The following is a 23,812-nucleotide window of genomic DNA, read 5'->3' on the forward strand; positions in this document are numbered from 1 at the left end:
ATGTTAGCAAGGCTCTTTCCAGGGGGACTCTAGCTGAATATAATTCCCCTCACTGCTGTGCTCTGGAAAAGCACAGGTGGAATTAAAACCAATGGTTTTCATCAGCAGAGAAGCTAATCCCTGGAGAAAAGGAAGTACTCATTAGTGGGATCCTCTTTCCTCATCCCCACCAAATGTCACCGCTTCCGCCTGGGCTCTACTCTCCTGAGATTAATCCCTGCTGGGTCCTTAAGAGCAAAGAGAAAAGTCTGTCACAAGTCCACTGCCAGAAAGCCCAGTTTTTTGGAAACGCAGGAGGAAGTCTAACTGACCATCCTAGGAGCTCAGCTCACTTCCTCTGGGTACCCGAAAGAAAAGAACCCCTATAACTTCTTAACCTGAGAAAGAGTCTGCTTCATGTCTTTCTGTTTTCTTGCCAGTTACTGAAGCAGCAACCGGGGAGCAAAAGGACAATAGAGTTTAAATGACAACTCCATGGCTCCAGTTGTAGGATTCTCTGAACTGTTTTATTCAGTGGTTTCTCCCATCCTAGCTACCTCTTAAATGCATTGCACTGGTGTTCTCTAAGCGCTGGCCTTCATTTTCTTGCTTCTACCTCAACAACCTCACCTTTTGGACTTGTTCTTAAAATTTAAAAAAGAAGAAAAAATCCCCCCATTCTTCCCCTTCTCTCACTGAATAGCTGAGGGGGATCCTGAGGCAGAAGGCTGAAAAGTTTGCTCAATGGGAAATGATAGCCATGTTCAGGCCAAATACGTTGTGAAAGTGGCCAGGGCTTTAGAACACCCTCACCCCATCCCATCCCACCCCACCCTCACCCGCAACCTGCAGCCACTGCCAGTTACCCAGTGGTAAGCAATTCATTAGGTGAAGCAAAATGGCCATACACACACTTTTCCCATACATCTTACTTAGACAGTGCTTTAAAAGGTTAGTAATTTAACAGGGGATGAGAAAGAATTGCAGTCAGCTGCCTGGGATGTTGGCCATGCAGGCCAGAAGACTGTCATTTGACATACCGTGTCTCAGTTAGGATAGCAGTAGTCATCGAGAGTGAATATTTGTTAAATGCTGGGCATCCCTTTAGCCTCTCCTATAGAAAGGCAGTGAAGATTCTAGAAGCCCATCAAGAACCCATGAATCTTTGCTAATAGGACCATTTGCAACACTGTTTGGCCAGCCACAGAAGGGAAACTCTGTGTGTGTGTGTGTGTGTGTGTGTGTGTGTGTGTGTGCGCGCGCGCGCGTGCGCACACTAGTATCTTAAAACCAGCTCCTGGTGACTACTTCTAGGGCACTCAGCCAGTCCTGAGCACGGAAGAAGAAACAGTTCTCAGTGTTCCTTAATAAGCAAAATACTTACTCTGAGCAAATAAACGGCACTGGCAATCTCCGTGGAGCAAGCAGGCCTTGCTCTCACAGCAGCGGCTGGGTGAGGTGCCATGAATAGTTGCAGTGTTGGAGGATCATCTTTCCATCACTTCCTCCAGCCCAGTACTAGAAAGAAAGCACCTCTCACCACACCATCAGCTTAAACTGTTGGAAGCTGCCTAATGGCCGGAGAAGCAAGGTTAATGAACTGTCTCCCCGGATATCTTCAGGTAACAAGAGGAGACAATTCTTAAAGCTTTCATTTTGTGTTTTCTTAACACAATCCAAAAGCAGGGTTTTTTCTTAATGTACAAATGCATATTTTTATTAAGCATCATGTGTCTTCTTTCTAATTCTCTATTTTCTTCATCATCTGACCTTCCAGGTCAACTAGCCATAAAGGCAGTTTTTAAAAGAACGGTATCAAGTTCCCTGTTTAAATCAAGCCAGCATCCCACCTTCTTTCTAAGTTTGACCTTCCTGTAGAGACATCTTTCACCATTTCCCTTCAGGATCATCACTTCTTGGGTTTTTTCAGAAATAATTCACGAGTCAGTACAGTAGGGAAAATATTTATTTTCTAAAATCATTACCTTGACAGGCAAAACAAAGCATGTTCTCAATTTCATTCAGAAATATATTTTTAAAAAATACATAGACCAATATGGCCTGCCCGGACATATATTTAACATGGTAAATATAAGGAATAAATCGTTTGAATATAAATATCTATAAAAAAATAAGTACATCAAAATTCAATCTAACCTTTTCCATTAGCCAGTTACAATACATACGGGAACATATCTTTCCTGCTACAAAAGTACAACCAGATTTTTCAAATAACTCTATACCATTTTGTTTCCCAAGGTCAAGGGCAGCGGTCGGATTCTTTCATCCCTTCTCTCATAGATCAGAGCTAGCAGATTAGCGCAGAAATGTTTCAGCTACTTCTGACTCGATTTCTGTGAGGCAAGGATTCAATATAGGGGGATGGAGAACCCGGTAGCGGAGGAGAGAGCGTATAGAGAGGCAATAATTAAAGGTGAGAATGTGTAGGACAGTGCAGAAAGGTGAGGTAGACTCATATTCATGAAACATATCCTAATGTACAGTAGTAACAGTTGCTTTGAGTTTTGCATTTTACAACTTAAAAAAAAGTCCTTAAAAAAAAAAAACTCAAGTGTTTGTCCTTCGAGTATGTTTTCAATTTGTGCATTCCTCAGAAAATTTTTTGCATGGACTTTGGAGTTTCTCCCTGAAATGTGCCAGGCGCCTGAGTCAGACACGAACACTCCCTAAGGACTTTCTACAGAAACTCCGCCCTGCTATGGAATCTCCTGGCTCTCTGGATGATGCCACTCAGGAATGGCACTGTGTCTCTGCTCTCCGAGAGGTCCGAGGCCATCCCCAGACAGCAAGAAGAGGCAAGAGAATCACTTGCTACCAGCGGATGCAAACGAAGACAGGTTAGGGAACACCTCAACCTCTCTTGGAATGTTTGGAACAAGGACGCTGGTCCTCTGCCAGTCTGAACAAGAAACTGTAGAAGCCGGACAGATGTTCTTGCTAAGATCCCAGCCAGCATGGAGAGCGCAGAGTTGGCCATAGGGCTCGCTCTATGTAAGTCATGGCTTCCAAAACACCACGGGGCTCTGTAGTCAATGTGCTCGGTTGTGTATCAACTTCTGGTCTCTGTAGAGTTCCGCTTTCAACTTTGCAACTCGAAAGGAGGTCTTGATGCTGTTGCTGATGGCCTCCAACCTATTAAAACAAGAGAGGAGAAAATATTCAACACACACTCACAGAGATGGAAACAAATCACTCGTTGGCTAAAGAAATGTCTAAAATTAGAATCTGGCACAAACGCACTAAGTCTTAGTTCCTGGCCCTTTGCACCAGTTGTAGCAATGTGGTGCCTCTTTGATAAATCCTCAAGCAGCGGCTACGACTATTGTGTGAATAGACCCTGCTGTCTATGCTGTTTGGTGCTGTGGAGAGGAAGCCTGTGAGTATGTCTACAGGGAGTTAAGTTCCAAATGTTCTGCTTAAGTAGCGTCATCCTACCCTCTGGCACTTTCTAAACCACAGAAGAAATGGAAGCTAACAGGTGGATGGAGAGAAAATTAGGGAGCCTACAGGGAGACCTAAGCGAGTGCTTAGTGACAGTTTAAAGGGTTGTGCAATGTCAGTGTGTGTGTGTGTGTGTGTGTGTGTGTGTCTGTGCACGCGCACACATATGAGAAGGGACACATAAAGAACTGGAGCATCACTTTCGTAGTTAATGGAAGACAGAGTAACAAAAAGGTATTGAGCCTCAGGTCAGCTGTGCAACTGTGACCTGGTGGGACCCCACAGTGGTGGGTGCGAAGGAAGAGCTAAGAGGGGCTGTCCCCACACAGGAGCAGTAACCAAGTCAGCAGTCCCTCCCCACGGCCACATTGGGCTCAGAACACTTTGGTCCCAGAACGCCTTGACCCTGGATGACTTGGGGACACTTCTAGAGATAGGAGTGAGCCTATGACAGATCTGAACAAGGGTCCTTCTCAGTTTCAAAAAGTTTAGCCTTTGGAAGGATCACCAAAAAAGCTGCTTGTTGCCACCCTGTGGCATTGCCTAATCCAGCCCTCTCCTGGGCCTCAGGAAGCAAGCCAAGTGACACCTGGCCCTTCAAATTTCCATATTTCAACAATAGTAACGGAATAAACCTGAAAAACAACATGTTCTAAATCTCACCAACCTTATCTAATGGCTTTATTTCCCTTTGGCCATTTGAATCACTAGCACTCTTGGAGTAACATATATAAATATTTTAAATGTCTTTTTCTTTGGCATGATTTTCAGTTTCTCCAGGCAAGCAGAAAATGAAAGACCAGAGGAGAAAAGACTGGGCATGCTCAAACTCTAGAGCTGTCTTAGTGTGGAAGCTCCATCCATAGACTGAACAATGTGTGCTAAGACACAGTGGGCAGGCGTCTGCACTCAAGGCCCCAGTATCTGAGGAGCCCTTTGCTCCTCTGAGTCCACAGACCATGACGACTCTGTTACTGTACTCAAGCTTTTCTTTCTCCCAGTGGGAAGGACTAGGGAGCCATTAGCACTGGTATCCAGGGCCAGGAGTCCCCATGAGCCTCTTACCTTCTTAGTTTTCTTCCCTCCACCAGCTGCTGATAGATACACTTCTTTCCCAGCTTGGGACAGGGTTTTCCCTTCTTGAAGTCTTTTACGCCTTTCTGCATGGTACTTTGGGCTCTGTGAAGACAGACAGGGAAAACCACTTTAGCGATGGCTTGTTGAGATTCACCTTGCCTGTCCATGTCTCTGCTCCTTTCTCTAAAGTGAAAGACCATCTGAGAGGGAGCAGGCCAGCAGGCTGGATAACTCCAAGGGGCTTCCACTCACCGGAGTTCTTTGTCTGCTTGGCAGAAATTCCAGCACTTCTTGTCTTTTTGGTGAGCACACTGGCATCTGTTCCCTTGGTCTGTGGTCTTTGTGGGAAGTAAGTCTTTCAAGGATCGCTTAGACCTAGAAGGGCTTCCTAGTCCATACGGGACGACGCGCCTGTTATGGAAAGAGAGAAGGAAAAGATATTAGCCTACTTAATAATCTTTCAAATTCCTTGGGCCTACAATTCAGAGAGCATTCATTTGGACAGCTCATGATACCAAAGTACGGAAGCCATTTGGCCTGTCTGCCCATCAGTGGTCCTCAGTGTATGTTTCCCCTAAATGGGAAAACATCAGCTTTCCTTCTGAATCAATGAAATTCTATTTCAATACTTAACAATATTCCATTTCATCTAGACACAGTTTTGTTCCAGATTACAACCTCTGTTTGGGTTTCTGCTTTGTGCTTTCTTTCTTTTCTGGTGTCAAGTGGGTCATGGGGCCAGAAAACAGAAGGACTCCAGCAACACCAAAACATAAGGTTTTCTACTTCAGTCATGTGTGGCAACGCTGCCTGGTGGAGCATGGCACCTTGGCACATTGCTCTAGAGTTCAGTAAAACTGAATGGCTGTGAAGGACTTAGTGTCAAAATGCTCTCCGATAACTTGCAATGAGTCCGTTTCAATTCACTCAACAAGAAACGGAGTCCTCCCCTTGGTAGAAACACTACTAAGGATTAGGTCCTCGGTGGTTTGGGTCTGGTTTGGTTTGGAACTTGGCCAGCCATTGTAGACAGAATAAATGTGTTTGTTCTTTCTGCTGATTGCTCCTAAGGAGTGGACTAGTGTTGGGGGCTGAGGGTAAAACAGCCTCTGTTCACTCTGAAGGTACAAGAGAAACCTATGGGCGCTGTTCTGAGCTCTGCCTTGGATCACAGTTTTCTAAAGACGAAAGAGAGAAACAGGAAGCTCAGTTCCCTGCTCTAGCCCTACTCCCAGCTCATTCCTGTGCAAGGGGCTTCAACATTGTGTTTCTTAGTTTTCCTATAAGTAAAAGAAAGGAAATATGTCATAACTCCCTATTACATCTGTATGTCTGGAACAGATTCAGCGAGCCTCTCTGAGAAGTATAGGTATGTTACCCTCCATAGGACCTGGTCTACTGATCCCTAAGTCCACATCGAGAGCCTCTCGCTACGTTCTTCCGTCCCTTTCTTGTCTTCAAATGCACAATTCCTTCCTGTTTGCCCTCATCCCACAGTAAGCAGTGTGACTCTGAGCCTCTCAGAAGACCCTCTCCTACATGGCTACCACTAAGCTCATCTGTCTCAGTCAGCACTGTTCCCCCTGGGAGGCACGTTTTTGCCTTCAGAAATGCAAAAGCCCAGAAACCTCCCAGAACAGAAACCCCAGCTGGGTCTCCCAGCTCCAGAAAGCCCCAGCAGTAAGAGGATGGCTAGGACTACAATGCCCTCTAGAGACTCACTCGGGAGTGTTGACCCAGATGATGTCCAGGTGGCAGAAGTAGACACACTCCTTGTCCATCAAGGAGGAGCAGGAGCAACGCTTGGACCTGCGGGGTCTCCAGGATGTGCTGGGAGGGGGGCTCTGCACTTCCTTCTCAGCTCGGGGGCTGAGCTCTGCTCCCAAGACAGCTGTGAAGAGAACAGAGGGTCGGGTTAGTAGGAATCTCTCTTCAGGCGTCCAGAGCAAGCACCTGCATCCAAGTATTCAGGCCAGATCTAGCAGCGCAAATAGAAGCAGACAAGGCATAAAACTGCCTTTAGCCAGAAACACAAACAGAAAGAAAGAGACTTCTTTGTTCTCCGTGCTTAACAGGACTTCACCCTTACCCTGGCTGGCTTATCCAACCTGCAGGGAGATTACACACACACACACACACACACACACACACACACAGAGAGAGAGAGAGAGAGAGAGAGAGAGAGAGAGAGAGAGACAGAGACAGAGACAGAGAGAGAGAGAGACAGAGAGAGAGAGAGAGAGAGAGAGAGAGAGAGAGAGAGAAACAGCTAGGAAAGGACTCTTCCAGTCTTCTGAAGACGCTTCAAAATGGAATTTTGAGGAAGTCCATACCTGAGACTTAGACTAGCACAACTCCCATAGATTAAGCTGGCTGGTGGCCACAAGTAAATAAGACAGACCGTCTATTCCTAGCAGCCTTGGAGCCACGTTCCCAACTCAGGATAACCTCCTTAGGGGTACCCACCCCATTCCAGCTCGTGTAGGGGCACAGAATGATCTAGGTTGCATATGGGTGCCTTTTTATGTTAGGCAGAAAGCAAGAACTTCCAGAAAATGCCTGGACACCGAAGAGAAACTGACTTTACAACAGTCACTGCAGGTGGGAGATAAGTGGCCACTCAAGGAAGAGAAGGTACAGCTCAGGGGAGCCAGGGAAGTACTCTGGGTTCAGAATCCTGGGGCCGCACAGCTTGCGTGGGACTTGACACCTCCCTCTGGCCCAACACAGCATCGCTAGCCTCTTTCAATTGACCATTTGGTCGTGCATTTTCTCTTCCCAATTTTGTTCATTTCAAACGATCAGACACATTCCAGGATTTTCATCCCTTTGACAACCTCTCTCTTTGCTTAGGGTCAGGTGAAGACAAAAAGAAGGCACTGACCCTAAAAAAACAGGATGGGAGGAGAAAGAACCAGAAGCGGCCCATACTGTCTAATTCCTTAATCAGGCAGGAATGATCCCGGCTCCCTTCCCAGGACAGGTGAATACTACTGAAATAGAGCTCAGGCTGTTTGAGGATGCCAAAAACCTGCCAAATGAAACCTTAAGTCAATAGTGACAAATTTTAAAGAAAGCATGTGCTTCGCCCTGAAACCGCCTGCGGGGTTACTCAGCGCACGGTTGATCGGCAGGTGATTTCACTGCTCACGTTGTGCCTGCATGACCTGAATAAAATTCCTTGGCTTTAAGCTGGAGTGTTTTAGTATTTTACACATTAGCACACTATCAAGACAGCGTTTGAATAAGCTCCTAAATGCACCATGCAACCCTAAACACACGTATTTCAAATATATCCTTGCCTCAGCTGTAGCCACTCAGCGATACGGCTACAACGTTATTTTAAAGCTATGTGATACTCGGTTGTAGTCAGTTGTATTCAAACAGGAGTTTTATTCCTTTCGCTGGCACACAGAAGTAATTGCAAGGCACTTGCTGCTCCAGCTTCAGTAATTTAAAAAAAAAAAAAAAAGGACAGAAAGAAAAAAGAAAAGTGGAAAACAGAAGCGAGAACGGCGTTGCGCTGAAGCAGAAAGATTCGCAAGTGGCACCTACCTGTTTCTGGAGCTCCTTGGAAAGCCACAAACAGCAGAGAGAAGATCACGGGAAAATAATCCATTCTGCAAAGGGATCAGAAGAAGAGGAGGGAAAAAAAGAAAAAAAAAAGAAAGAAAGAAAACTCGGTTGCAAATGGAACTCAATGCAAAACGAAGAGGACGGTGTCTGGTTGCTCTGATCGCCTCTGGCTTTTGGAGATCTCAGCGCGGTCTTCAAAAAGTGGCCCCTTCACCGGAGCGAAAGCGTCGCGGGCAGCCCGGGAGGCAGCGCTCGAGGACAAGCGGAGCAGACCCAGTCAGGCTCTCAGCGCCAGTGCTGGAACGCGTCTGGCTCGGACAGCTCTCCGCCGGGCTTTTTATATTGAACCCCTATAGAGTGGGGGTAAACAGCTCCGACTTTATTCCAGCCCTAAACAATGTTATTGTGTGATTAGTCACCCACAGGCAACGTGCAGCCGGAGATAAGACCCGGCTCTAGAGGAAATCACGGCTAACTTCAGAGGCAGACGCCCGCCGTCTGACAATCCAGGGGCAGGGCTAAGAAAAAGAAAACACCCACTGGACAGAGACCTCTGCAAAACCTGCACCGAGCGGCAGCCCGCTTCCCCTTTTGCTAGCTGCCAGCCCCAGAGTTCAAGAATCAAGAGGTTCTCCAGAAGAAAAGTCACCCCATTGGAATGAAAAGTATGAAGTACAATTAAATAGATTGTATTGTGCGCGCGGGGGGTGGGGTGGGGGTGGGGCTGATCATTGTTCACTTGATTTTCCTTTTATGTCTTTCTGATTTCTTAGTTGGATTCAAACCAGGGGAGGATCCCCCTCTTCGTTCTTCACTCCCTGCTACTTGGGGTGGGGGCGGGAGGAAGACCAGATTATTTAGGGAGATCAGCTTACTTTTCCAAACTCCCCCAAGTCTTTTTTAAACTGAAGTTCTTCGCAACGGAGGTGCGAAGGATTCCGTCAGGAGCTAGCAAGGAGGGAAAACTAAGGAACAATGATAACAACAGCAATATGGTTTCGTCAGGCACATCCTAGTATCGCCGATCAGAAGGACCCCCCCACTCTCTCCCCCCTCCAAAATTTCCTGTGCCCAGCCTCTCCCTGGGAATTGCACCCCCCACCCCCCCCCACCCCCCGCGCGCGCGCGCGCTATCGGGAAGAATCTTGAGAAATGGCAGGAACGAACACCAGGGGGAGACGAAGAGCTGCAGGGGCTTGTGCTTTAGTAAGATAAAACAATTAAAGCCTTGGCTTCTAAATGATTAGCAACAAGCCGCGGCCGGGCAGAGAAGGGCGCCTCACAGACGAAAGGAGAGGTGACTTCAGGGCATTCCATTATTCCCTTCCCTGACTTCCCAGTCTCCTCCGCCCCACTTTGCTTGCACACTGGGGCGAACCAGTGTCCTGTGCCTGATTAGGAAGCTACAGGGAGAGCGTGGGGAGGGGAGGACTGCCTATGCTGACTGAGTAAGTGGATCAGATCATACCTCACCGTTTAATAACGTGTTTACGTTTTCCAAACAGTTTCCTGTCTATTTTGCCATGAAATGCTCCCTCCCCCGGGTGCCCATGGGTTATTAAGGTACAAGTGACAACATGTCTTCATGAATAAAGCAAAACACACATAAAGCACATTGACTTTTTCAATAAGCTTCACTTTTCAAGGGAGGAAGAGGGAGGACCCCCCAGAATGCCCAAAAGCTGGAAACAACACGCGGGATCCACTCAATGGTTTCCCTATAAAGGATCTAAATCAAGATGTGAGGATGCCACCGCAAAGGTCCCTCTTTCATCCCTCTTGTTCTACTCCGATTTTCCCTGGGAGTAGATGCCAAGAGAGACTCACTTCTAACACGGGACCCACACAGGGACCCACCCCACGCAACTATTCATTTAGCTCTTCAACTCTACAATCAAAAGGCAGATTTGATAGCGATTCCCAAGCTGTGGACAGGGACATGCTTAGGCCTAGTGAGCTCTCTGGAAATCTCGGTAGGGGAGACAACACAGCAGCAGCTTTAGGTCACTGAGAACTCTGTCCCTTAGGAGACTCTGTACTAAGAGCTGGAGACATTGGAGAAGCAGGAACCAGCAACCCTCCCACACCCACACCCGAGGCCCAGGGCCACTGGTAAGCTTCTGCCTCTGCTTTGCTTACCTCAGACCTACCCCGGAGGGTGGGGGCCAGGAGGTGACAGCTACCCCTAGAACTGGGCCCCAACAGGAAGCCAGCTCATCCCACCCCAGCTCCTCAGGGGACCTGGAGGAGAGGAGAGCTGATGTCACCTACCCAAAGTCCAAGCTTCCCACCGGCAGGGGAAAGGTGGCTGGGAAATGTACACCCCACCCCCACCGCTTTCTGACCTCCTGGCCAATCTGACCAAACTCTGGCAACTATCAGGACCAACCTGTCCTCAGCTCCGCCCCGGAAATGCCCAACCCAGTTCTCGAAGGCATCCTCCAGTGTCTAGCCTGGGCCATCATTCTTCAGCTGGGGGACCTCTGGAGATACCGGTGGCCCCAGCATCAAGGAAAGAAGGGAAGCAAACATGTTTTTCTACTGCCCATTCTCTTGTTGCCTACCCATACCACCCTGAACATGTGCTCGAAAATCAAATGTAAACTCTGGCGGCCATCCACTCGGACTCTCTTCTTCTAAAGCTCAGCGAGAGGAAACCGCAAATAAAAACCGAGATCGTAGCCCCGGGAGGGTCCCATCTTTCCAGGTCTACCTTTTATGTTTTGTCCCGAGTTCCCTAGGCCTCTGTGTGTTTATGCATCATGTACATGTCTGTGCACCTATGTCCCTTTTTTATGTGCTTGGGACTAAGGGTAGGCTCTGCCTCTCTACCCATCTCTCCATCTCTGTCCCTTACAGCAGCCCCCTACCCCGCTTTTCTTCCCATGAAAGGAAGGAGGAATCCTCACTCAAGCCCAGAGAGGGAAGCTCTAGGCTACACTAGGCAGCTTCACCAGATAAAATTTTGCCAAGTAGCAGGGGGAGGAGAAAGGAAGGCGGCAAACCAGTCTGACAAGCTCGATGGTCCCACCCACCTCCACTTAAGGTATTACTATTAGAGAGGCTAAAGACCAGAAGAACGGCATAAACATGCACAAAAGTTTTATAACTAGGGGTGGGGGCTGCCTTCCCGGAGTCCATCCCACTTTTCAAAACAGTCCCCAGGGGAACGCTCGTTGCAGCCCATCACCCTGAAGAGTGGCAAGGAAGATGGGTTTTTCCTGTCACACAACAGCTCCCTGTTGGCCTTCTTGTTCCTGCTTAAGATGTACCCTTGAAATGCGGGGAAAACTGTCTGATAAAGCTGTTTTTATGTTTTTCTTTTCTGTATCTTTGGCTGCATATTAATAGATAGCTATAAATAAAACAGCCTGAGCCTCAAATACAGAGACTACACAGTAGCAGAGTGTACTGTTTTTAGCACTCCTCGACTTTGGTCTTTCTCAGCTTTTGCGTAACGAAACTTGCAACTTTGCCAAGCCAATAAATTTAGAGTGAGATGTTGCATTTTGCTCAGGGAAGAGAAGAGCCGACTGCCCAACAATGAGTGGAAATTAACTTATTTGTGGGCAAGGTGAAGCTATGCAGACACTGAGCCTGCTTTAATCCTGTGGTGACTGTGCTATGTACAATGAAATGCCATACATTACAGTCATTGTGCATTGTGCCCTGGCCACACGGCATGCACGTGGGAGCTGTGAGTAGACAAAGTGTCTTTCTCCCTTTAATCCAAAAAAAAAAAAAAAAAAAGTTAATATCCCACCGGAAATGAGATAGCCCGAATCAAGTTATCCAATGCATTAAAAAAAATTACGAAGTATGTCTTATATTTAGTTTAAAAGGTTGTGTTCAGACTTTCTGACCTGTTATTCCGAAGTTCAGTCACCAGGAAATCTCTTTCATATGTTGTTTTATTTGTTTGTTTTGTTTGTTTGCTTTGCCGCATTTGTGTGACATGGGTAGATGTTTTAAAAATATTTTATTGTTAGCAAAATTGCTTCTCTTACATGAATAATTTTAGAACGTGTGTGTTTATGGGCTTCATTTATGTGCATGTATGGGTAGAGGATAGAGTTGGTATTTAGTGTCTTTCTAGGTCACTCTCCACATTATTCATTATTGACCCACGGTCATTCATTGAACCTAGGTCTCACCCTTTGGCTAGGCCGACTGGTCAGTAAGGCTCCAGGACCTACCTGTCTCTGACCCTCAGAGCTAAGGTTACAAGCACAAACCTCCAAGCCTAGTCACCACAGGAATGCTGAGAAACCCTAACTCTGTCCTTATGCTTCAAACTACAAGCACTTTACCGACTGATTCATTTCCAAGGCCAGAGAATTTTTATACCACTTATGCTATGCTTAGTAATAATACATATGATGCTATGGTTTCATGCATATGGAATATTTGATTATTATCTGTTCATTATGGTTTTAGAAAGGGAAAAAATGCTTGTCCCGCTATAACCATGGTGGCGTGCTCACCACGTTGGCTAGATTAATGTCCCATTCATTGAGACATCATATACGTTAGAAAGGCTGAAGTTTGTTCCTCCTCTCCAGTTCTATTTTCAGCACAGACACCAAATACCGTCCATCAAAAACTCTGACAACAGAGGGTGGTGTACCTCAAAGGTTAGGGAAAAAAAAAAAAAACCAAACAGTTGCTTTGGGCAGAAATGAGAAAAACAAAAACTCACATCTAAAATATTCCCAGGTAACAGGTCCCCTGATTTAGTGACTTATCCCACCAGGGTTTTACAGTTGCTTGTGAGTTCCCTTGCTATTCTCATCCTAAATTTACACACCCAATGCACCATTGGCTCTGGTGTGCACTTACACACACACACTAATCTGTAGATTTGAATGGGAGCATACCAATAGTGCACACGTCACAGTAGAGAATGGCAGCCCGTGTCCACAGGCTGGTCCTTTGTCTTCAAGTCACTTGTGCCATTTAGCACTAGAGGGACTTTGATACAGCAGACAATGAGAAAACTCTGCATGTGGGACGGACAGGAGCCCCCTTCAGAAATGGGATATGTGGGGTTATTTGAGGCCAGCTTTCCTCTATGTATTTAAAGGGGGCATGACATAGATAGGATGTGGTTTGTCCTTCTAGAAAACATCAGATCATTTAGTTCTATTTGTGGTTGTAGGAGATGGGGGTCTTATGTGGTTGGTTTACTAAGAGTGGGCAGACCTTTCTCAAGGGAAAGAGATGGGGACGCTGAATAGCAAGTCTTCCTCCAAAGCGTAACCCCTCCTCAGTGAGCCAATGTTCTACCTTCCAGTGTGAGATAAAGCAGCCCCAGGCTCTCCTGAGAAGTCTGACAGATGTTGGTACCGAGCTCTTGACCTTGACAACCCTCAAGACCATAAACTTAATAAAACTCTGTTTCCTATGAAACAGCACGTGCTTGGCTACTGTATTATAGCAACCCACCGGATGCCTAACAAAATGAATTTTTATTTTGAGACAGGAGCTCATGTAGCTCGGGCAGATCTCAAGCTGGCTATATATAGTGTAGGATGACCTTGAACTCTTGACACCTCCCCCCACGTCTGCCTCCCAGGTGCTGGCATCACTTTTGTGTGCCCACACGCCCAGTAAAGAACTGAATTTTGCCAGCCCCAGTGGGTACATACCTTTAATCTCAACACTCTGAAGGCAGAGGCAGGGGGATCTTGATAAATTCCAAGCCACCAGCCTGGTCTTCATAGAGAGTGCCCAGCCAGTCAGAGTTGCTTAATGAGACCCGGTCTTAAAAATAAATAAATAAATAAATAAAAACAAATAAACCAAAAGCCTGATTCTGAACTATTTTCATGGAAACGTGGCAGGGATTGTCACTGTATGTTAAACAAACTACACGTGAGTGGCACTCAGCAGAGTCTCTCCAAGCTCACTGAGGCCCAAACTCTTTGTTTTCCTTTTCTATTTTTGGATTTTTACTGAGTCAGGTTCTCATTACGTAGCCAAAGCTAGCTTCAACTCTGCTGTGTAGCCCAGGCTGCCCTCTAATTTGCAATCTTCCTCTCTTCCTCAACTTCCCGAGTATTGCCACGCCCAAGTTAAAACCTATTTTTAAGGAGGCCATTTCATTAATGATTGTGTATTTATTTTTAAAAAAATTATTTGATCTCTCATCTGGAGTGGCAAAAAAAAAATAAGCAGCAAGAGATTCAAAGTCTTTCTCAAGATTTTTATGGTAAAAAACCCTTGGCACCACAAGAAAATGAGAATCACCAGCCTAGGACAAGTAGCAAGGAATTGATTCTTCTGAAATTCGTTTTTCATGTTATAAGTTGAAAAGCAGAAAGTTCCTCTTGTTCAGTTTCTCTAATTTCATTGGCATAGATGTTTATCGATCCACAACTTGGTGACCAAGGTGGTTCTGGGTTCTTTGTATATTTCAGTGAGAATGAAAGAAAGACACATTTGTATTCACACATCAATAAGCTGATGAGGGTTATTAAAATCTACCCAGCATAGGCAGCCTAGAGCTGGGGAGACCTTTAGAGTGAGAGAGCTATAGAGTTATGGCAAGGAACAGTCACTAAATCAAGGGTGGAGAGGAAGCCAGGCATGATGAAGTGTGCCAGTAGACAGTTCTTGAGAGGCAGGGGGATCAGGAGTCCAAAGCCATCTTCAACCGCATAATAAGTCTGTGAGATCCTGTCATTAAGAAAATAAAGGAAGGAAGGGAGGAGGGTTAAAGAAAAGAACAAAGACAGAGAAACCAAAGCGCAAAAAGGAGAGGAGGGAGGAGAAAAAAGGAAAAGGAAGTAGGAGGGTATGGGGAGGAAGAGGGGAGTTTTAACAATGCTTGGTTTCTGGCTTTCCAGTTTCTGGGAGAGCATAGAGCTGCGTGGGGGTAATCAGGAAGGGGGTCCACATGGTAACTATGTCTGTAAGGCCCCAGTAGATGCAGACTGTCTCTACTGTGTACTTCTTATCCTGGAGTTTTCAAGGCCAAGGGTGACCACTGGGGTCAACAACGGAACAGAAGATGGTGGGGAAAAAATTAAAAAAGGGTCCGTGAGGACCTCCTTCCCAGAGCACCGGCTCAGAGAACTTGACCATTCTCTGTGCAGGCCATGTTGCTCTACAGAAGTCTGCATTTTATTTGTGTTTTAAAATGGCTCCCATGTCTTGCAAACCCCATTGCTGGAGTCACCTTTCTGCAGGAGGAAAAAAGAAAATCACTACAGAGTTTTAGGAAAGTCCTTTAGCATCCAACATTCCTCTTCTCTTCCCTTCACAAGGAGAGAGTTTTTTTCGGGTTTTTTGTCTTTTTTGTTTTTTTTTAAAGATTCATTTCGGAATTCCTACCCGGTTCTTACCAACAGGCAATTTAAAGTTTACTGTCAGCCGAAACCATAAATCGGTAAAAAGTAAATTCCTCTTCAAATGATTGCTGTTTATTCAATATAAATATGAAGTGGAAAAGAGGAGACTATTTTGTACTGGTTGTCGTTATTGAGAAAAAAATGGGCTAAAGGGTGAATGGCGTCTTTAAAGGGACATTTGGATCCACTTTAAAATGCAGATTTAAGTCTACAAATTCTAAAATGCATTTAACACTAAGGGGTGTGTTTGCTTTGGCATTTTCTCCTCTTTTTCCATTTGTTCTTTTTATAAAAGAAAACAAAAAAAAATCCTTTCCTGGAAATTGATGTATTTATGATTTTTTTTTTTTAGCTTGAAGCACCTCCTGTCTTGTTTAATTACTAAACAGTCATCGATTTTAAGTGTTTCCCCGCATGCAGTTTTTACCAAGGTCAGTCAAGAAGACATCGAGTTTATGCCTTCCTAACACAGGACCTGCAGGAGACAGAGTGAAGAGTGACTTTGATGGGCCCGGGCCATCTTCGTATGTCAAGTCACTTCACAAGAAAGAACAAATGACATAAAATGCAGAATGTAAAGGGAATTTGTTTGTGGCTGAATGTGACGCCTTGTGAGGCTTCAGGGAAATCTCATTGTAGGGTCACTTTAAGAGAAAGAGAGAAGGGAGGAAGAGAGAAGAGTGGGTGGACCATGCAGACCCCCTCCCCAGCTCTCTCCCTTGCTGGGATATGAGAGAGAAGGGTACCTGAAAGAATGTTGAAAGTGGTACTGTTTTAGTAAGACACAGCATCTTGGGACGAACTGGAAAAGCTCTCATGACAGCAGTGGCTTATTTTGACATTTTTCCCCCCTAAACTTGTTTCAAGATTAGTCAGGGAGGGATAACATTTTCCTAGATAAAATATTTTTACAGCTTTGTAGCCGCCCGCCCCCTGCCTGTTCTCTCTCCCCCGACAGCCATTCTATTTTTGTAAGCTATCTAGAAGAAACTATCTTTTGGGACTAATGAACAGGTCGCTACAGCCACAGTTCCATTTACCCCCACCCCCTTTCAGAGAGCTATTTACCACTTCGTGAGGACTTACACACAACAAAATGTGACAAAGAACAGAAGTCCCCCACACAAATTTCCAACCAACCCCCAGTTCCCCGCCCGTGGGGTGTGTGCGGATGTCTGTGTGTAAAGCAAGCACGTGAGTGAAGGAGCGGTCACTGATGTGAAGGCCACAGAAGGGCATCAGGTGGCCTCCTCTGCTGCTCGCTGCTTTATCACCCTCGAAAGAGGGTCTCTCACTAAACCGGAAGCTGACCTTTTGGGCTAGGCTGACCGGATGCTGGGGATACAGGCCCGGCCTTCACGTGAGTGCTAGGGATTCGAACTCATATCCACCCGCGCCATTTCCCTAGCCTCCGGCCTCCATCTCTGATTACCATCTTCTGTATAGACACCATTTTTTTCTTATTCTCCAAGACTGACCAGAAAATAAATACCCAGCATATCCTAAGTGCAACTATCCTTTTTAGCTTCTTCTAGTAAGCTCCATACTTACTTTATGTCTTTAAATTAAAGACAGTATGCTATTGGTTTGAAACCCTAGATATAAAACACCAAGAAAGATAAAATAAGTGATCAATCCTCAGAGCATTCAACGGGGTTTGCTCATTTTCAGAGAATGGTCTGTGAAGAAGAGTTGTCTCTGCATAAGGAGGGATGTCGCCCAGTTACTTAGAATCTGGGTGTGGAGGAAATAGAAAATTCTGTCAGATCAAAAAAAAAATTGAACTTAGCAGGAGAGAGTGAACCATCTATAATTTAGACAGAACGTCAAATTGTGATAACAGTCAGTTCTGAGGAAAATGAAACTCTTAATCCGGACATTGCCCAAATATAGATTATTCAACACAACAAGAACTAATAATGTCCCCTCCTTAACAGCCACCCTCCTCCCCTTCTTTCCTTGTTCCTATTATAAAATGAAGAAAACTGGTGTGCAACATAGCTTTAAAAAAAAAACAAACCAAACTTTGTGTGTGGGGGTGGGGGGAGGGGTGTTTCGGAGGACAGCCTCTGGTGTCTTTTTCTTTATGTGAGACAGCTTCTTCTTTACCACAGCATACAGCAGCTCAGCTGACGGACAAGCTTCAGAGAATTAATTCTCCTGTCTCCACCTCCTATGTTAAAGTAGGAGCTCAAGGCCCTTGTGTTTCTAGACCGAATGCTTCCCTCAGCGGCCCAGTAGTTATCTTAAAATGCCAAAATGCAACCATTGAGTGGAGGCTGTTTAACAGAGGCTAATGATTACATTACCAACAACTTAAGCCGGGGATGTGTATAGGTCTTTTAAAGTCAAGGATACAGAAAACGGGGAAAGATCAAATGTATTGCATAGAAGAACTGAAAGGGCTAAGGAAGAATAACTTTGGGCTTTGTTCCTGAGACTGATAGAAGGAAATGTACTTAGTCCAAAAGGTGACCAGCAGAGACCCTCAATTTGAGGTCACAGACCAAAACACTGGTGTCTAGAAAAGAAAATGTTAGGCTACCAGCAACAAGCAGCCCCAGAATTGGGCCTATCAAATTTCCCAAACCAGGCTAAGTGTGTGGGACTAATCTATGAAAGACGTGGGGCAGAACTTGAGGAGAAAGCAAGGTTCTGAGACATGTGTTCTCTGTGACTTCTGTCTTGATTCAGGTATCACAGAGTGTACTCTGACAACCCTGGATGGCACGGCCCACTGTACATCTAGCCATATGCTGCCCGAACATAATCTCATTATGAGTATGTCATCGAAGCTCTGTTGTTCTATTTGCCTAGCATGCGTGAGGCTCTGGATTTTGTAATATACCCAGCCCTGAAGAGAAATAACTTAATTGAATGAAATAAAAGTTTCTCTGTCACAGCTGTACGGACTGAGGGAAACAAACGCCTCTCCATTCTGTGGCCCATAAGTTTGTCCTCGTTAGAAATAATTAGAAAGGCTTTCATTTTTCATTAGGATTGTTTGGTTGTACTTGCTTTTAACAAAACAAAACAAAACAACAATAACAACAACAACAAAACCAAACAAGGTCTCTTGTCTATCAGGCTGGCCTCAGGCTCACGAGACACAGCTGAAGATGACTATGAACTTTTTGATCCTCCTGTCTCAACCACCCAAGTTCTGGGATGGTAGCTATGCACCACTTACATGATTGTCTAGATTTTCCTAATGGAAAATAACCTAGAGAGATATCAGACCAGTGATGTACACACCAGAACAGTAAGATGTGTTAGTGAGGAAGCTCGGCCCTTAAGAGCACTTTCTGTTCTTGTTCCCAGCACCTGTGTGAGGTGCTGGGACTCCAGCTCCAAGGCTAAGACAATGACTCTGACCCCTTCCACCATCATCCATAAATGTATATGCACACCTCACGCACAAACACATAGATGCACATTTGATTTTACTTAATGTATATGAGCATCCTGTCTCTGACATATCAGAAGAGGGCATTGGATCCCATTACAGATGGATGTGAGCCACCACGTGGTTGCTGGGAGTTGAACTCAGGACCTCTGGAAGAGCAGACAGTGCTCTTAACCACTGAGCCATCTCTCCAGCCCGCACATTTGATTTTAAAAACGTAAATTCTTCTTTTCTAAAAAAAAAAAAAAAGTTTTATGGTCCCACTTCCGTTCTCTTGCAAGCTTTCTGTGGCAGCTAGGTTTCCTTTGTCTTATTTGCTTGCAGAATGACTTGTTTGCAAACAGATTAAAGCCATCCTTACATCTGCACTTGATTATATCACACTCCTCTAATACACACACACACACACACACACACACACACACACACACACACACACCAGTCCCCAAAGACACTTGTTAAACAGACGGCACTAGGAAGAGTTTTCCCCGAAGCTACAGGCTTATATGTTGTAGGTAGGTTTCCATTTTTCATTAGAGTTGTCTGGTTGTACTTAACAACAACAGCAAAAGATCCCCTCTACACCAGGCTGGCCTCAGACTCACTACGGAACTGAGGATGACCATGAACTTTTGATCCTCCTGTCTCAACTACCCAAGTTCTGGGATGGTAGGTGTGCCCCACCACGCCCAGATCATGCAGTACTGGGACTGAAGCCAGGACTTTGTGTGTCTCGAGACCTACGCCGAGTGTTGTGGTTGTCATTCTTCTTGAACGCCTTCCCTCAAATGTCTCTTTCTGGAGAACTCTGCCTCATTCTGTGCTCTGCTTTCTAAGAATCCACGGTGTCTGTTGCCTTCATGGTTTCTTCATGTTGTTTCTTCCTGTGGCTGTGGCGAGTGTGGCATTTCATTTAAGGTTTTGATGGCGAGTAAGGTGTATCATTGAACGTTTTGATGGCGAACAATGGCTATCATCGAAGGGTTAGATGGTTCTAATTTTTCTAGATAATTTTTTCCTAATGTGTTCTTCTGTCATAATGTCATAATGACATTTTTCTATAGATATGGGTTTTCAAGAAAACATAAAAATTACAAAGAAAGATGGAAAAGGGGTTAAAAAAAAAACAAATAAAAAGCCAGTACTTAACAAAGCCTGTCTTACTGGACTCTGACCCTGACCTTTGACCCCTCTTCATCTTCTCAGTCTGAGCTCATTGCCTCCTTACAAGCCCAGGTTTCTTTCCTCATGCTATTCCCATGATAGTCACTTCTCTGCCTTGTCTCAGGAAGAGGCCCATCTTCTCTCTGCCTCTTCTTCTTTCCTGAACCCCACACATAATAATGGAACTCCCTTCTCTGTCTCTGGTCCTGGTATGTTAGGAGTGAAAACCAAACCAAAAAAAAACAAAACAAATCAAAACAAAAACAATGAACTTGGAATATAAGCAGGGACTGCAGTGGTCAATTTTAAAGCAAGCGCGATTCTTAATCTCCTTAGAGCTTCAGTAAGGGGGAGAGACAGCCAAACGCACAAACATCCAAATAAAAACTGACCCGAATGGCTAAGGACTATATAAGTCCGTTTTATGGTCATGATAGCTTCCTGATGACTGTACCGGGACTTAAGCAGCAAGCAGAGCCAGGGAAAGCAAGAAAATAAAAACATAAAAATTCACGTGGAATGGTAGTGGCTTTCGAAAATACAACCTGAGCAATATGGTTTTATAATAGACACCGACGGGCTTTGGTGGGGGCATTGGGAGTGCAAATTCTACTACAGGTCTTTCTTTTATAAAGGAGAGGGAAATGTATGGTGCACGTGGTACAGAATGGTATATATGGGTGGAGCCTAGTTTAAGAGGGAACTCTGGTCAGCCATCCGGGGTTACAGAGGTCCAGAAGGCCCCTTGGGCTGTCCTGTGCTGTCGTAAGGACAAGCTCCATCCCAAAAGCTGAAATGTCTCCTGTTAGGACAATTGAAAGGACGTAGCCACTTATGGACTAGCCAGAGAGAAGCGAAGATGTGTGAGAGTGGGTGTGTTATAACCCTAGGAAAATGCTCGATGTTTGCTCACAAATCCTATGAGCCATAAATTCCCAGGTTCACCAGAACTACTTCAGAGCTAAATCAGATCTTCCGTTTCTCCTAGATCCCTTCCTTGTAGGGAGTTCTTAGTGGGAAGAGGCTCTACCGTTTAAACCATACAGTTTTCTAACTCTGTAAATAGCCTAGTGAAAGATTTCACCAAGGCAGACAACTAGACTCATGGTCAGTAGTGAAATTTGAACTCAGCAGAGTCTCAGACCCTCATCCCTCAGCTTCAGATTATCAAGAACAAAAGGTTGAAAGGAAGACTCATGGGTTTGTCTCCTCAGTGCCTGCCACAACCAGGCTGTGGGAAGGCTACAGCCTCAGGGGCACTGGAGCATCCCGACTCTGCTTCCTCATATGCAAAGGGCAGGTGCAGTCCTGACCTGAAGCCTTGGCACCTTTCAAGAGTCTTCTCTTCTGAGGGCACCACCCTTCCAGCAGCGTCAGCCCAGTCTCTCCCTCAGACAGGCCCATTCCAAGTTCTGGGATTCCCCCCATTGTGCCTTCGGCACCATCCTTTCTTCCCAAGGAACTGTGCTTGGGAAATTCTATCTACTTCCCTTCCAATAGGTCTTTATAAACTGATGGCACAGTGTCCAGGTCCGTTTCTTACTGAGTATATAATATTATTTCTGTTTTCTGATTACAGAAAAGGAAAATTCTTACACAATTACATGGCTGGAAGGACTGAGTGCACTTACATCCCTAATGTGGCCTAGATTTGACACATGGTTCCTATACATTATGTGTTAGTTTCTGCTTGAACACTTTTCTAGTTGCCCAAACCGGAAATCTGCAAACCACCCTTGACACCTATGTCCTCTCTAAGCTTCTTACCTCATACTCCCCAGACCTGTCAATGGTATTCTCTGAGTATGTTTGCACTCCATGGGATTTTTCAGGAACAAAAAAAAGTTCTGATTTCCCACCTTCAGCATGCCTTTCTCCCCAGTCTACTCATTGACAGTTATGTCCGCCAACTCTGTAATTAATTATACATTGCAACGGGGAATACTGTGGTTCTTAAGACAGTAATAAATTAGAATAATGAAGAGATTATGCCAATATCCAATCATCTGAAACCCCATATTAATCACCTATTATTTTAAAAGGAAGTACCCCCTCCCCACTGCCCCAAAAGTTTTCGTATGCTTACTTTCAAAGTGCAGACAAAGCTAGAATTATAAAATACAAAATTAATTCTATTTCTTCCTGCTTTTAAATTCTTCACCCAGTTTCTTTCTTTCAACCATCCAAATCAATGCTCTGCGAAATCCCTGCCACACAGCTCCAACGATAGAAACAGTCTGTGAACTTGTCCAGCTCGCTCTTGCCAGGGGGAGCTCCCACGTGTTTTTGTCTCTGTCTAAAGTCATGTTAATCCTACCCTTCTACATCGATGTTTAAAGGTGGAAGATGGGTTTGACCTCTTTGAGGAAGTCTTCCTAAATCCCTCCATCCATGTGAACAGGCCTGGTCCAGCTGCCTCTACTAAGCCTTGTCATCTTTGACTAAGACAATGTGTAGGCGCCCCACCTACATCCTCCTGCATAATAACTCCGCACAGACTTCTTGCACAATGCTCATTATGCCTGACTGTGGTCACCCAGTGTTCATGGCCTCACCTTCTAGACTGTAAATTCCTTTGTGCAGAGGAATGCACACTGTTCATCTCTGTTCTCCCAGCTTCTGCAGAGCAACTTGCTTTTGGGAAGTCCATGGGGAACCTCTCAGAATTCAAACTGAATACCCAGCATGCACAAGGCTTCCAGCACTATGCCTGCACTAACAGCCACACAGGCCCCCTTTCTTTCCCCTGCTGAAACATGCCAGCCGAATGAAGTTTCTCCTTCCTTGAAAAGATCTAGAAGTGAGCAGCATTTTCATGTGAATGACGTAATTTCTTGTAGGTTGACACTCTGCATGTATTTCAACTTGGGCATTTGCACGCACAAACACACACTTGTATATGCATATGCTCTAGCCAGCCTTGTTCTGGAAACTGCTCACTGCTGCAGTCTGGCCATCTAATGTAGAAGACTGACTCAGAGTCAAGACCTTTATCCAGTCATTAAATAGCACAATAACTCTTCCAAAAATAACATTCCTTCAGCCTACCGGAGAGTGTTTTCCTTTGAATAAAGTGAGACATTAAGCATTTACAAAATGTATATAAATGCATAAAAGTAGTTAAGCCCAGAATGGTGCTAAATGGTCAGGTCCAAAGTTTAGGGGAAACACAATTTTGATCACAGTAGAGAAAAAAAAGCAAAGTAATTCTGCAGATCTACATCAAGCAAAACATGTCTGCTTTAATCTTGAATTTGTAACAACAAAAATACACATAACCAGGCCAAGCCTCTCCCTTCGAGAACTTGTGCCAAGACTGTATCTCATCCCTGTCCTGCCTTCTGGGTGAGAAGAGGCTTTGCAGCCAAAAGTGACTCACCAGCACAGTGCTTTCTGTCCGCCCGCATGACAGGAGGTAGCATGTATAGAAGGGAGACACTGGGACTGCAGGTGACAATCCACCCTCTGAGCTGGCCATCTTGAGCAAGAGTTCTTTGGGAAAACCCATGGGTACCACATAGGAGGTGATGCGGGGCAGAAGTTTTGGAGGAGCGTGATGTCTTAGTAAATGGTGAGATCCCAGAAGTCTATGCTGTGGGTCTTGGGATTTGGTACTCACAGAAAAAAAAAAAAGAAAGGAAGAAAGAAAAGAAAGAAAGAAAGAAAGAAAGAAAAGAATTCAGCAAGTTTGCCAAAAGTCAGAGCCCAGCCCTCCCACAGAAGAGCAGAGATATGCCTTAAACCCAAGGAGGATTTATATGAGCTAATTTTGTCTTGGAAATGTATCACTTCTGAG

At 45.1% G+C, this 23,812-nt stretch overlaps 1 protein-coding gene across 1 annotated transcript; it reads right to left on the bottom strand.

Annotated features, from left to right (window-relative positions):
* Positions 1–2,437: 2,437 nt before the first annotated feature.
* Positions 2,438–8,326, bottom strand: Edn1 (endothelin 1). The gene is made up of 5 exons (NM_012548.2): positions 8,074–8,326; positions 6,241–6,409; positions 4,771–4,929; positions 4,507–4,620; positions 2,438–3,132 (listed from the first exon to the last, which is right to left on the bottom strand). Exons 1-5 carry the CDS (start codon positions 8,135–8,137, stop codon positions 3,030–3,032), a joined length of 609 nt encoding a protein of 202 aa, NP_036680.1. The 5' UTR covers positions 8,138–8,326; the 3' UTR covers positions 2,438–3,029.
* Between the last annotated feature and the right edge of the window lie 15,486 nt (positions 8,327–23,812).

The sequence above is a fragment of the Rattus norvegicus genome, chromosome 17, assembly GCF_036323735.1.
Source record: "Rattus norvegicus strain BN/NHsdMcwi chromosome 17, GRCr8, whole genome shotgun sequence".
NCBI classification, from domain to species: domain Eukaryota; kingdom Metazoa; phylum Chordata; class Mammalia; order Rodentia; family Muridae; genus Rattus; species Rattus norvegicus.